Below are 12,198 nucleotides of genomic sequence, written 5' to 3'. Positions count from 1 at the left end.
TTATTTAGAGGCAGAGAATAAAACTGCCTGAGGTGTGCTCATGCCAGGGGCAGTTGGAGCCCAAGTGTGTGACTTTCCCTCTCCTGACACTATAAGCTCATCTTCTCAGTCTCTGTGTTGTGCCAGATGAGTGTATTCTGGAGATGCAGAGCTTTTGTAAAGTCCTTCCACAGAGGGATTGATCTGCCCCCTGTCTATACTGTAGTCTTTCCCTGTTAGCTTGCAACTATAGGAGAGTTCACTCCTTTGTGGGATACATGAACTTGTTATTTGGCAATATCTTCATTTTCCATTATCTGCATTGCCCCATCACCCTTGCCATTACTGGTGACAGGGTCCCTTTTATTTCCCCTTATTCATTTCTGTATTCCCCTTATTCAGTGTCTAACAGGTATCACTGAATGAATGTTGCATGAAGAATTTGTTGAATGAGGAATGAGTAGAGAGAGACAGGAAACCATTCTGTTAGAGCAATAATTCTTTCCCTCTTTCAGTATATATCAATAGCTCATGTCAGCAGCAACTCTTCTGTGTGGTTTATAGCTTTCTATTCCAAGGAAGGGTGTTTTTCTCTGTTTATTGATTGATTGATTCAGTAAGTGTTAATTGAGCTCTCACTAAGAGTTGGGCCCACTTGAGGCCTCTTGTGCCAGGCCCTGGCTTAAGTGCTGGGAAGGGAGGAGTGAACAAATAGGTACCTTTCCTGCCCTCGTGGAGTTTACAGTCTGCTTGGGCAAGATAGATATTAAACCAAAAATCCCTGCTAGAATGTAGGTTTCATGAGGGTAGGGATCTTTGTTTCTTATGTTCACTGCTGTATCCCCAGCACCTGGCACAGTATCTAGCATCTAGTATACACTTAGTAAATAGTTTTTGAATGAATAATTAAATAAATGAATTACACAGAAAAATAGAGAAATAAAAATCATAATAAGCGCTCTGAAGGAAAATGATGATCTTTGCCCTAAGTTCTAACTTCAACGCTAAAGCAAGGTTAATGTCTTCATAACTAATCTTACTTGCTTATGAAAGTCAAATGAGATTATTTAGACTGGTGTTAAAACTATTAAGTGCTAGCAAGTGTACATTTTTATTTCATTTTTTACCTCATGTGATGTAGCTATGTAGATATTGAATTTAATAGGTATCAGGGGTCGATCCCCAACTGCTCCGTGCTTCTCTCATAACAGTAAGTCTGGGCTTTCAAAGGTTTGTTCTGATCACTTAACATTAGTGCTGTGCTCATTGTAGGGACCACTAAATATGGATGAGTGCATAACATCTTTGTATGCCCAGGCTTTTCAGGAATTCTGAGGTGGTACAAGAGTGCCACCTACTGTTGAGCTGCTGAAGAGAAACACAATAACTAGTAAATAATTTGGGGTCTGTGCATATTTCTTCAACCTGTACATTGGTTGCAGGTAATATTTGAATTATACTTTCACATATATTATACAACTTGAGCCTCACAAAAATCTTGGGAGGTAGGTTTTCTTAGTCCCATTTTATGGGTAAGTAAATTGTATTCTATTATTTCCCCCCTCTTTGGGGATGATAATGCTTCTCTCCTCTTCCCATTATTGAATCCTGGACTTTTAACAGATTTGATTTCCGACGTGGTCTTTGAGTAGTATGTACTCAGAACTCCAAAAACAGGTGCCTGGTGGTTCCAGGAATTAAGGATGCATAATATTGGTAATAATATGCATAATTAGTAATAATAACTTGTAAGTGTATGTTTGAGGGCAGGGCATTGCCCTAAAAGGATTATATTTTTCATGTAATCCTTTTAGCAACCTTTTCAGGAGGTAGTATTATGGTTATTTTATCCACGAGGAATTTGAGGCTCCAGAAGCATTTTGCCTAAGGTCATACAGCTAGTTAATAAATGGTGGTGCTGGCAGTTTTGATTTCAAGGTTATGATCTACATCTCTTCACTGTACTGTCCCATACCCACTATATGTGTAGACCTATATAGATCAATTTTTGAGTAGCAGCTTTTTATCATTATGTGTTTTTTTAATCATTAGGTTATGAAAATACAGAACTATTTTGTGGGGTGTGGTGATTTAAACAATTTAGGAAATTTGGGAGCCTCTTATGGGACTTTGCCGATTCTATAGCTAAGGGAGGCATGGAAAGTAGACCTTGCTCCTGAGGGGATGACATCCTGCCTGTGATTTCACTCTTCATGCTGAATTTCTATGCTTCACTTCTCCACTGCTGCAAAACTACAAGGGCTGAGGCAGTGAAATTGGAATGTGTGTAAGGGTGACCCTGGGATAAGGTCGTCGTCCACTGACAAGACAAAAGGACATTAATCTGTAGTAATCTTGAGTATGGGGTTCACATTTAGTTGAGCCTACCATTTTCTGGGTCTCCTCATTACTTAAAGAATATGGCGTAATAGAATGCTTCACGTGCTAGAGATTTCTAATAAGTTCTGTAAATTCTAAAAAGGTGGGATTGGGGAAGTAGAAGAAGCAAAACGTATATGATTAAACAGATTTGAACCAGGTAGGAAGTCCCTTCCCAAGCTTTGAGCACGTTGGCATGTTTGATTTGCTTTCATACTCCATCATCTGTAGGCCATTTGATTTTGGACCATCATTAAAAGAGGCCTGTCCTTATGCTCCTTTTCTTAAAAGCAATCTAATTGAGTGGCATGAGCTCTTTTCCTAAGAGATGGTTCCCTAGCATAACATTTTGTGAGGTTCAGGACTGCTATCTATGGTGTCTGAGGAATACCACATTTGTGAATGACTATGATATGATGAACCTGCCTGGTGGTTGTGGAGATAGAAAGGAAGGAAAAAATAGAGCTCTACATTATGAGGCAGATTAAAATTTCAATATGGAACATTTGTGATAGAGATCCATGCATTATTGTGATCTCCGTTAGGGTTTTAAGCTGGTTATAATAGCTACATGCATTTTGTATGTATGGAAAAAGGAAATTTCTCATTGAAGCTGACTTGCCAAGTATTTCTCTCTTAAAAATTGTTTGCAGCATCAGTGCCAGCAGTAGTTCCCAAGGGCTGTCTCAGCCATCTACCCAGACGACTCAGTATCTGAGAGCCGACACACCCAACAATGCAACTCCTATCACCAGTAAGAGTTAATTTAATTCTAAAGATGGTTTACTAAAATTGTCTATGTTCTGTCTTTCCTTGGTCCTGTGTGGTTAGTTACGTGTGCCATGCTGTGTACATAGAATCTAACATGTACAGAATTAGGCTTTAACTTTTGCTTTCTAGAGCATTGAATGAAACATTCCAAAATTGGAGTATTAAAATTTTAGGTTTAATGGCTAGAATTAGTTTTGGGGAGGTTTCTATAGATTATATTAAGAGGGCTGCTGAACCATCTCTATACAAATTCAGAAGGAGGATTTTCAGGTAGTTAGATAGAATCAGCCACTGATTTCTATGAAGGCAGAGACTTGGATTTTAATGAATTATTTGATGGTCTCATGGGCTGTGGTTAGGACGTTACATTGTCTTCTGATCATGATGGGAAACTAGTTGCCATTAGAGTTGAGAATGGGGTCTGATTTCCTTTTTTTGAACAGGATTTTGATGAAAGTTTTTATACTGTAACATGTAGATGTTTGGGGGAAAATAATCATTCTTAGAGTATAATTTAGACATAATGAGGACTCACTCACCATACAAATAAGAAACTACACAATCATCAGGATAGACAGTGGACTACAAGTCAGGGCTCAACTCAATGGTGCCATTGATTAATGAGGTTCTTGTAGGCAATTAACTATTATCTCCCCTGGGCTGACATTTACTCTCTAGTAAACTAAAATTAAGGAGTATCTGTTCTTCACCCAGTGCCCTCTTGTGGTCTTTCAGTACTGTTTCTCATTAAGAAGTACCAGGATTCTTTGGAGAAACGGATGATTCCAGGACTGGGTCGGGAATGTGTAAGATAAACCTGGGACATTTGCTGAGCCAAAAATCCAGGAAGCTACTAAAGACAAGAGCTCCCCACAATGGGACCATTGAACATCAGAAAGAATAATGACTGCAGTGGATTGATGAAGTGATGTAAATGTGAAATGTAAAAATGTGTAAAAATCCACAAGTTCGTAATGATACTTTTTAGAAAAATCAGTCATTATGGGAGTTAACCAAGGCACCAAGTTAACTAAGACATTATTATGCCTTACTCTGGCAACTGGCTACCTGAACTATTTCACAGTAACCAGATAGTGCTGGTTTATGAAGGAAAATGTTTTTTTATAGAAGAATCCCAGCTAATAAATGTGGAAGGAACGGTAGAATTAGAAAATCATACTTGCATCCCCTAATAAAATATTTGATTCAGGAAAAGTTCGTTAGTGTTTTAAACTATATGAACAAAGGGAAGTAGGGCACTTTACCATTTGAGGGATCAGAGTTTCACCGCCTGAATCCACTACTGAAACTTAGCATCATTAAAAGTAGGACAGCTAAGTATTTTGTGCTCCCAGATGGAGTATTCTTGTCTCCCCTCCCCCTCCAAGAGTTAACCTGGATCTAATCAAGGCTGTAAAACTGACTTGCAGTTTACAAGAAATACAGGGATAGGGAAACAAGTTAGATGACACTAGAAGAGGCAGTTGCTGGACATTCTCCAGGATAATTGACGCAGTTTCTTTAATAAGATGTGGCAAGAAAAACGAAAGGGAAGGAGGGGGCACTCTAGCTTAAAAGAAATCTAAGAGAAATCATAACAGCAGTTAACATCTCCACCAAGGAAAGAAAGACATAAGCTCCTCAGGAAATATAATGATAGATGTGAGAGTAGTCCAAACTATTTATAAGAAACACATCATTGCTTTTAATGTCTAGCTGTCAAGATTTGCTCATTAGAGTCAATTCTTGATGGTGGATATAACCTTAAAGAGGTAGATAGTAATTTATTATATGTGCTAAAAGCAAATGCATTTTAAAAAGTCAGTGGAAATACATTTATTTGTTGACAAATTTTTTTATTTACCACCAATAAGAAGTTTATTTGTTTTGTAGACATTACCTTAAGGAGATAGATACTTCATTTCTTATGTATGATAAAAACAAATAGTGCTTTTAAGAAAACCCAATGGAAATATATTTGTCTATAAATAAAAGAAGAAAGGAGCGGAAAAAATACTTGAAGACAAAATAGCCAAGAGTTTTCCAAAATAACAAAACACAACAGTCCACAGATGCAAGAAACTCAGAGAACTTCAGGAACGATTAAACACTCATAAATGCACTCATAAATGTTCACATATGCACACACACCTAGACATATCATGGTCAAGGTGCTGATCAGTGGAATCAGGTTTTGTCAGCCTAATCCATCCATTATAAAGGTTTCCAAAGCCTTTCATGTAGTTCTTCTAGCAGCCACTGATGACCGTTGTCCAAGTCCACCCATTCTTTATGGATTTTTCTTCCCCAAAATACTATTCCAATGGGGATACCATTCCAATTTCTGCTTGCTAACACTAACTTTTATTCTGACTTTTTTTGTGTGCAATGAGAATTTTAATTGATGGCCAGGAATTTTGTTTTGCCGTCATCATATTAAGAATGAATGGGAATTAGGGAACCGAAAAACATATATGAATCTCACAGTGGTATGACTAGGCTGTATGGATGCCAGAATGATTAAATCAATTATATGTTTTTTTAGAAAAGATATTTTTACAAACATGTCTTCATTTGAAAAGGTTTTTTTTTTGTTAGGAGACTGAATTAGAAAATCTTTGGAGAGAAAAGCAGTCCATATGAGGGATTACATTAAATTCCATGAATCAAAGCTTGTTTCATTTGGCTGAAAAGCAGTTGAAGTGGTGGTAATATAATATTATTTTTAGTGTTTCTTGTTTTAATTCTGCATTTTAAGATTTTGGGATAGGTGGGAAAGTGTTTCTTTAAAATTTAGTATGGCCTTCATAAGTAATTCTCCCTGTTCGTGTGTGTGCCTTTTTCCATTTATGATTCTTACATTCATTCATTCCTGTGACTTGAGTCCTGAGGTTCTAACTGAACTAGTTGACCCTGATGCCATAATAAGGGTATTTATATTTCTTGGTTTGGCTTTGTTGGCTCCTCAGGTTATCCTACCTTGCGGATAGAGAAGAATGACCTGAGAAGTGTCACTCTTTTGGAGGCCAAAGCTAAGGTGAAGGATATCGCAATATCCAGGGAGAGGATAACTCTAAAAGATGTACTCCAAGAAGGTATCTATTATCTCAAAATCAGGTTTTCAAGGAAGAAATGTTAGTAGTATAAAAATTTTTTTGTTTCAGAATTTAAGAATTTCATCTCATTTTGAGTTTAAGGACAGAAAGCAGTGCACAATTTGTTTCCTCTATAACACTGATTTTTATTTTCCCTTTCTTTAGATTTTCAATTTGCCTTAATATGGACAGCTTTGGTGCAATTGTTGATTTTCAAGTATATTAAGGCATGATTATTAGTGTTTGTCACCTTTATTTTCTGTTTAGTTCTTGTCTGAAGGTGATCACTACCTAGCAGGCCTCTGAAGCATTCTAAGTAATTCTGTCTGTGATGGAAAGTGTATGGGTTCTAGCAGAAGGCGCATGCATGGGGATTGGAGTTGTGCCCAACTTCCAATCCCAGTCCCACAATTTATTACCTATGTGACCTTGGGGAAATCATTTCCTGTTTTCCATGTCCAGTTTCCTCTTCTCTAAATTTGGACTCAGTTGTCTACTCTTAGACAGTTATGAAGATTAGATGAACTGATGTTCATTGAATGAACTAACATATGATAGGTGTTTGAGAGATAGGACCCTGCCCTTCCCCCTCTTGCTGGTCCTTGCTTTCTTTTTTGAGTTTCAAGGTGTTGACTGGGGAGAATGCTGAAAGAAGAAGACAGAAACTAATAATAAAATACTTTATTGAGCTCTTCAAGTTGTTAAATAGAGAATTACTTTCCCCCCTTCCATAACTCAGTTTGGAATGTTTTGGATGCATGTGAGTCATTCTGAATTCATCTGCTTGGTTGAGATGCTTGTAGGTCAGTCACAGCCAAGGGAGGGGCTTGAACTGTCTCCAGTGGCAAATAGTAATTAATGGAAGCACATTTTTTTGGTGTTTTTGAATGTATGAGGAGAGTCCATTTTTCTCCTTTGTCGTTGCTCTGAGGCTAAGCCTAGAAACTCATAAATGTCTCTACGGATACCCCATTACTGAGCTCCAGTGCTCCTGTCTATATCATTAGTTTATTTAGGATATTTCAGAATGAATTCTCATATATAGTTTAAATTTGGTATTTCAAAAGGCAAGTTAAGATATTTTGTAGTTAAAAAGAGCCTTTAACAGTCATTAAAAAACAAAGATTTGAGTCTTTTTATGCTAGGGCTGGAGTAATGTTGATCACATTTTCCCTTGTTATGTTTAAGTTGTATTGTGCCAGAAAGTTTTGTACTTATAGTTTTATGAACGTTATCATATGATCTCAATAATTATTATTTTTCCTTTTAGGTACTTTTGGGCGTATTTTCCATGGGATTTTAGTAGATGAAAAAGATCCAAATAAGGAAAAACAAGCATTTGTAAAAACAGTTAAAGGTAGGATTTTATTTCCCATTCTGTTTCCATGCTGCTTTTCTGTCTAAGGTGGCTTATGTCAGCAAAATTGTTTCAGATTTTCAGTGCATGCCAGACCTTAATCATTAATCAGTCCATGTTAATTTAGCTCATACAGTCTAACCTTTTAGGAGATTTGTGTTGTTTTCGTTAAGGTATAGAACATAGAAGCTAATAAATTAAGACATTATATATTTATTAGATATTACTCAGGCTTCTAATTAAACTGCATCCACTTGACTTCATTTTTGCTATATCTAATATTATGTTTTTCCTATGTTAAAATTCTTTGGTTTTTCCTTCTTAAAAAACATTGATAGTAGTTTTCCCTCCATCTCAGCACCCCTCCACCCCCAATACTGAGGACTTATAAAGAAAAAAAATGACCCCCAGACTCACTGAACCTTATGTGAATAGGTGCTATTTGCCTTTCTCTCACTCCCTCTCCTCCCTTTTTTTTTGCTCTGTGTGTGTGTGTGTGTGTGTGTGTGTGTGTGTGTGTGTGTGTATTATTTCTTGGTAGAGTTTTGCGGGTATAGCTGTAGTTGGAATTGCTGCCCCACGAGGTGTTTACATTTAAAATATTGATAGTTGTTGCCAGATTGTTTTCTAAAAGGTAGTGATAGTTTATATTTTCATGAACAGAATACCTATTTTCACATATTCTCCTTTTGGAGAAATGTGATGCTTAATTTTTCACTTACTGATTTCACTTACTGATTTATATAAAATTTTCAGTTAGAGATTCCCTATCAACATATACTAGAATATGTTTTTATATGGCTTATTGCCTAATACTGGTAAATTAGCAAGTCCTTTTATAATATTAGAATTTTAATGATTTATAATTGATTAGTATATTTAAGCTTTGTAAAAGCTTCAATAATTCTTAGGTAAGTCTATTTGCTCATTTTAAGAGAGAAAATGTAATTTAAAGAGTGCTTAATGTCTGACAGTATCTGATGTAAGTTGAAATAACTAGTTATTAATTTTGGAAAAACAAATTTAGCATTCCAAATGCAGAAATTGAGGGCAAAATTAAATTCAGTTTTATGAGTAGGAGGTGACAATTTTGTGAAGTTCACAAAGTTAATTTATAAGAACTTATGTTTCTAAATTTAGTTAAAGGAATTCTTAGGAAGCATGAAAGGTTTGTGTTTATTGTTTCTAAAAAGTTGGGTTGTACTAATCTAACAAAAAAACTTCGGAATTTTCTTTTAATTTAGCAAAATTGCTTGTTTAAGGATGCTACAAACACTTTCTTCTTTCTAAACAGATGGTTTAACTTACTGTTAAGTAAGTTAACAGTTAATAAAATGAATTTATTCATTCACTTCTCCTAACCCCAAAACACTTCTAAAGATTGAATTTTAGGTTTGGTCCCACTAGGTTTTCTGACTAGTTTTGAAGGATACTTTACATATTACTCTTTGTAGATGTAAAATTTGAGCCCTAAGTTTAATAATGTCTGCCTTTTGTTACAGTTTCTTCATTTTTTAAAGGAAACATTCCCCCTTAATTCTAATATTTCTTCTGGGGTTTGTAAATATTCTATGGATAATTTAGAACTGGGATATTATTAATTTGTTCTGAAGGAATGTTGAATTAACAAAAGAGGTTTCTGTATAGAATTGGGTTGATTTAGGATTGGAAATGGGGGGAAAGGAAATAATAGTGATAAGAAAACACAATGCAGATACTGGGGCTGTTTCACAAGATAAGATTTCTCTTTCCGTGTACCTTTGAATTGTAGTCACTTGCTTGTTTCTCTGTCTTACCACTGTAATTATAATGTTCTCTCTGAGCAAGACGGAAACAAGAGAAAGCATAGTGAGTCCTTAGCCAAGATGTGGTCATGATTTGCGTGGGAAACACAGAGGAAGTGTACTGACCACGGTATTTGCTTTAAAATTGTTAGATAACTCCACATGATTGAGTGTCTCTGCGATTTATTCTTTTGGAATGTTATTTTTTAATTGAAGCTACGTAGAGTTGACAAAGTTCTTTCACAAATATGTATGCTTTGTTACATGCTATACAATTAGAAGTACAGCTAAAAATGCAAAAATAATTTTTTAAAAGATCAGTTACTTTACCTTTATTTTTTAACTTATTTATTTTTATATTTATTTTATTTATTTATTTGGTTGCACCAGGTCTTAGTTGCAGCAGATGGGCTCCTTAGTTGCGGCTCACCTGCTCCTTAGTTGCAGCTCGCCAACTCCTCAGTTGCGGCATGCGAACTCTAAGTTACAGCATGTGAACTCTTAGTTGTGGCATGCATGTGGGATCTAGTTCCCTGATGGGAATCGAACCCGGGCCCCCTGCATTGGGAGCATGGAGTCTTAACCACTGCACCACTAGGGAAGTCCCTACCTTTGCCTTTAGGCATAAGCAGGAAATTGGAGTTTGGCTTCTTAAAAGTTATCATTTTTCACAGAGACTTAATGGATATCCCAATATAAATTTCCAGAGATTGAAATTAGGAATCTGAATTTCACACAGTGAATATTGTGAAATTGAATTCCATGAAATAAATGAATTAATTTGAGGTTATTCGTATTAAGTTCTTCTTTTTTTTATAGCTTCTAATTTTTTACAAATTAGAAATAAGTAGGGTTTTGTAAAAATCATTTTGTTCTTGTAACTTTTAGAATGTAAATTATTGTATAGTATTCTTTTCAAATATATACATCTTGAAGATAGACCTTTCAGTATTTAAAATTATAAGACCAGGACCAGACTGGGTAAGGTATCCAGGAAAATGATTTTTTCTTACTAAATGTATAAAATTATTTTTTCTCCAAAGTTTCCTTAGCTCATTATCCAGCTCTAGTGTCCCTGGCTTAATAGAACATGCTTATCAAAGTTAAAAACTTAAAAAATTATGCAAAAAATGACACATCCTGAAATTACCTTTCATTTTACTTGGATCTCTGCACCAGTTGACAAGAAGGTAAACTCTTACCAAATGGGTACAGACCTCCAACTATTACTAGTTTTCAGTTCTAAAAAGATCCTTCCAGGGCTTCCCTGGTGGCGCAGTGGTTGAGAGTCCGCCTGCCGATGCAGGGGACGCGGGTTCGTGCCCCAGTCTGGGAAGATCCCATGTGCCGTGGAGCAGCTGGGCCCGTGAGCCATGGCTGCTGAGCCTGCGCGTCCGGAGCCTGTGCTCTGCAACGGGAGAGGCCACAGCAGTGAGAGGCCTGTGTACCGCAAAAAAAAAAAAAAGATCCTTCCAGTCCCCAAATAGTTCTGGCCATAATTTTATTAACACTTATTTAGATTACAGAAAGAGTAAAAAGGCATATTCTGCCATTTACTAAATGTTCCTAAATTTTAAGCAGTTTTTAAACAACTAGAGTTTATTTCAGCAGACATTGAGGTAAAGTGCTTTTTCAAAGAAGTAGCAAGTATTCCAAGTCCTTGGCTTTTTGTCTACCCATTTTGTATTCCTACAAAAGTTTTAACTAAGTGAAGCTGTCTGGAAAGGGAACACTAATGTCACGTAATGAGAGAGGGAGTGATTCCACGGGTTAGTCTTGGAAGTAAATGAAATTTACTATTTCTCAGCTTTGACAGCTCCACTTTTAAGGAATGAGTGTATAATCATGGTGCCTGAGTTTAGAGGTCTGGATTTTCCTGTTGGTTTAGCATTTTACTAGGTAGGGCTGGGAGGTGGATCTTGGCTTTGCCCATCTTTCTATCTTCTTCCGCCTCGTACTGCATTGATCAGAAGATCTATAAATTATTATTACGATTTTTTAAATTGTTGACATACAAATCTATTATTGGCTTCTTTGAAAGTATTTTTAAGGGTATACTGTTAATTTTGTTTTTGATATTTAAAAACCATTTTAAAAAATTAAAACTCATATTCAATTTTATAATGAAAATATACTATTCACTTAATGGAAATGTTCTTTTCAGACAGGGGAGAAAATCTTCTATACTTATTAAAATAGTGGTCCCTATAAGAGAAGGCACCCTTGTAGATTTGTGCAAATATTTAATGGCTTCAAATTCTTTTGAAGGTGCAGACTAAAGATATTGGTAAATTGCATTATCATGTTTTATTTCAAAAACATTGAACTAAAAGCCAATTTTAGTTCTGTTTGTTACCTGGACCAAAAACCATGAGTTCAGAAGCTAAAAATAAAATGGAATAATCATGCTAATTTGGGCTATTATATGAAAATTAAATCTTTTTCTACCAATATAATAGTAGTTCTTTTTGTTTGTTTAACTACATAGAGGTAAGAAGAAGAAAACAATAAAATGCACCACAATCTCCAGTCAGAACTCCTGTGGTCATTTTTTTCTAATTCTGTGTTTGTAAGGTTAGAAAGTTTAAACAGGACAGAAAGGTGCAAAATGTAAATTCTCGCATCTCTAAAAGTAACCACCGTAAACAATTTCTTATGATTCCCTGTGTGAGTAAGAAGAAAAACACAGCCAAATATATCTAATTTTCCAAATAAATTTGATTTTGAAATATAACTGATCACACAAACACAGTTTTTCATCTTGCTTTTAAAATTTAATATGTCTTGCAGATTTTCCTCTGTCAGTACATGTAAATCTGACTTTTTTTTCTTA

The 12,198-nt window shown here is 35.7% G+C and overlaps 1 protein-coding gene across 2 annotated transcripts in view; it reads left to right on the top strand.

Moving 5' to 3' along the window:
• Positions 1-12,198, top strand: part of RYK (receptor like tyrosine kinase) — a 95,149-nt gene that overhangs the window by 53,099 nt on the left and 29,852 nt on the right. The window contains exons 7-10 of one of the 2 annotated variants that reach the window (XM_065876343.1): positions 3,012-3,112; positions 4,221-4,229; positions 6,099-6,224; positions 7,495-7,581. In XM_065876343.1, the coding sequence (XP_065732415.1) occupies positions 3,012-3,112; positions 4,221-4,229; positions 6,099-6,224; positions 7,495-7,581 (323 nt within the window). The remainder of the gene's footprint in view (positions 1-3,011; positions 3,113-4,220; positions 4,230-6,098; positions 6,225-7,494; positions 7,582-12,198) is intronic. The other variant, XM_065876344.1, reaches the window with a different exon arrangement.

Source organism: Phocoena phocoena, chromosome 4 (assembly GCF_963924675.1).
Source record: "Phocoena phocoena chromosome 4, mPhoPho1.1, whole genome shotgun sequence".
In the NCBI taxonomy this organism is placed as follows: domain Eukaryota; kingdom Metazoa; phylum Chordata; class Mammalia; order Artiodactyla; family Phocoenidae; genus Phocoena; species Phocoena phocoena.
The sequence above is the reverse complement of the archived record's forward strand: the minus strand, read 5'-3'. Positions and strand labels throughout refer to the sequence as shown.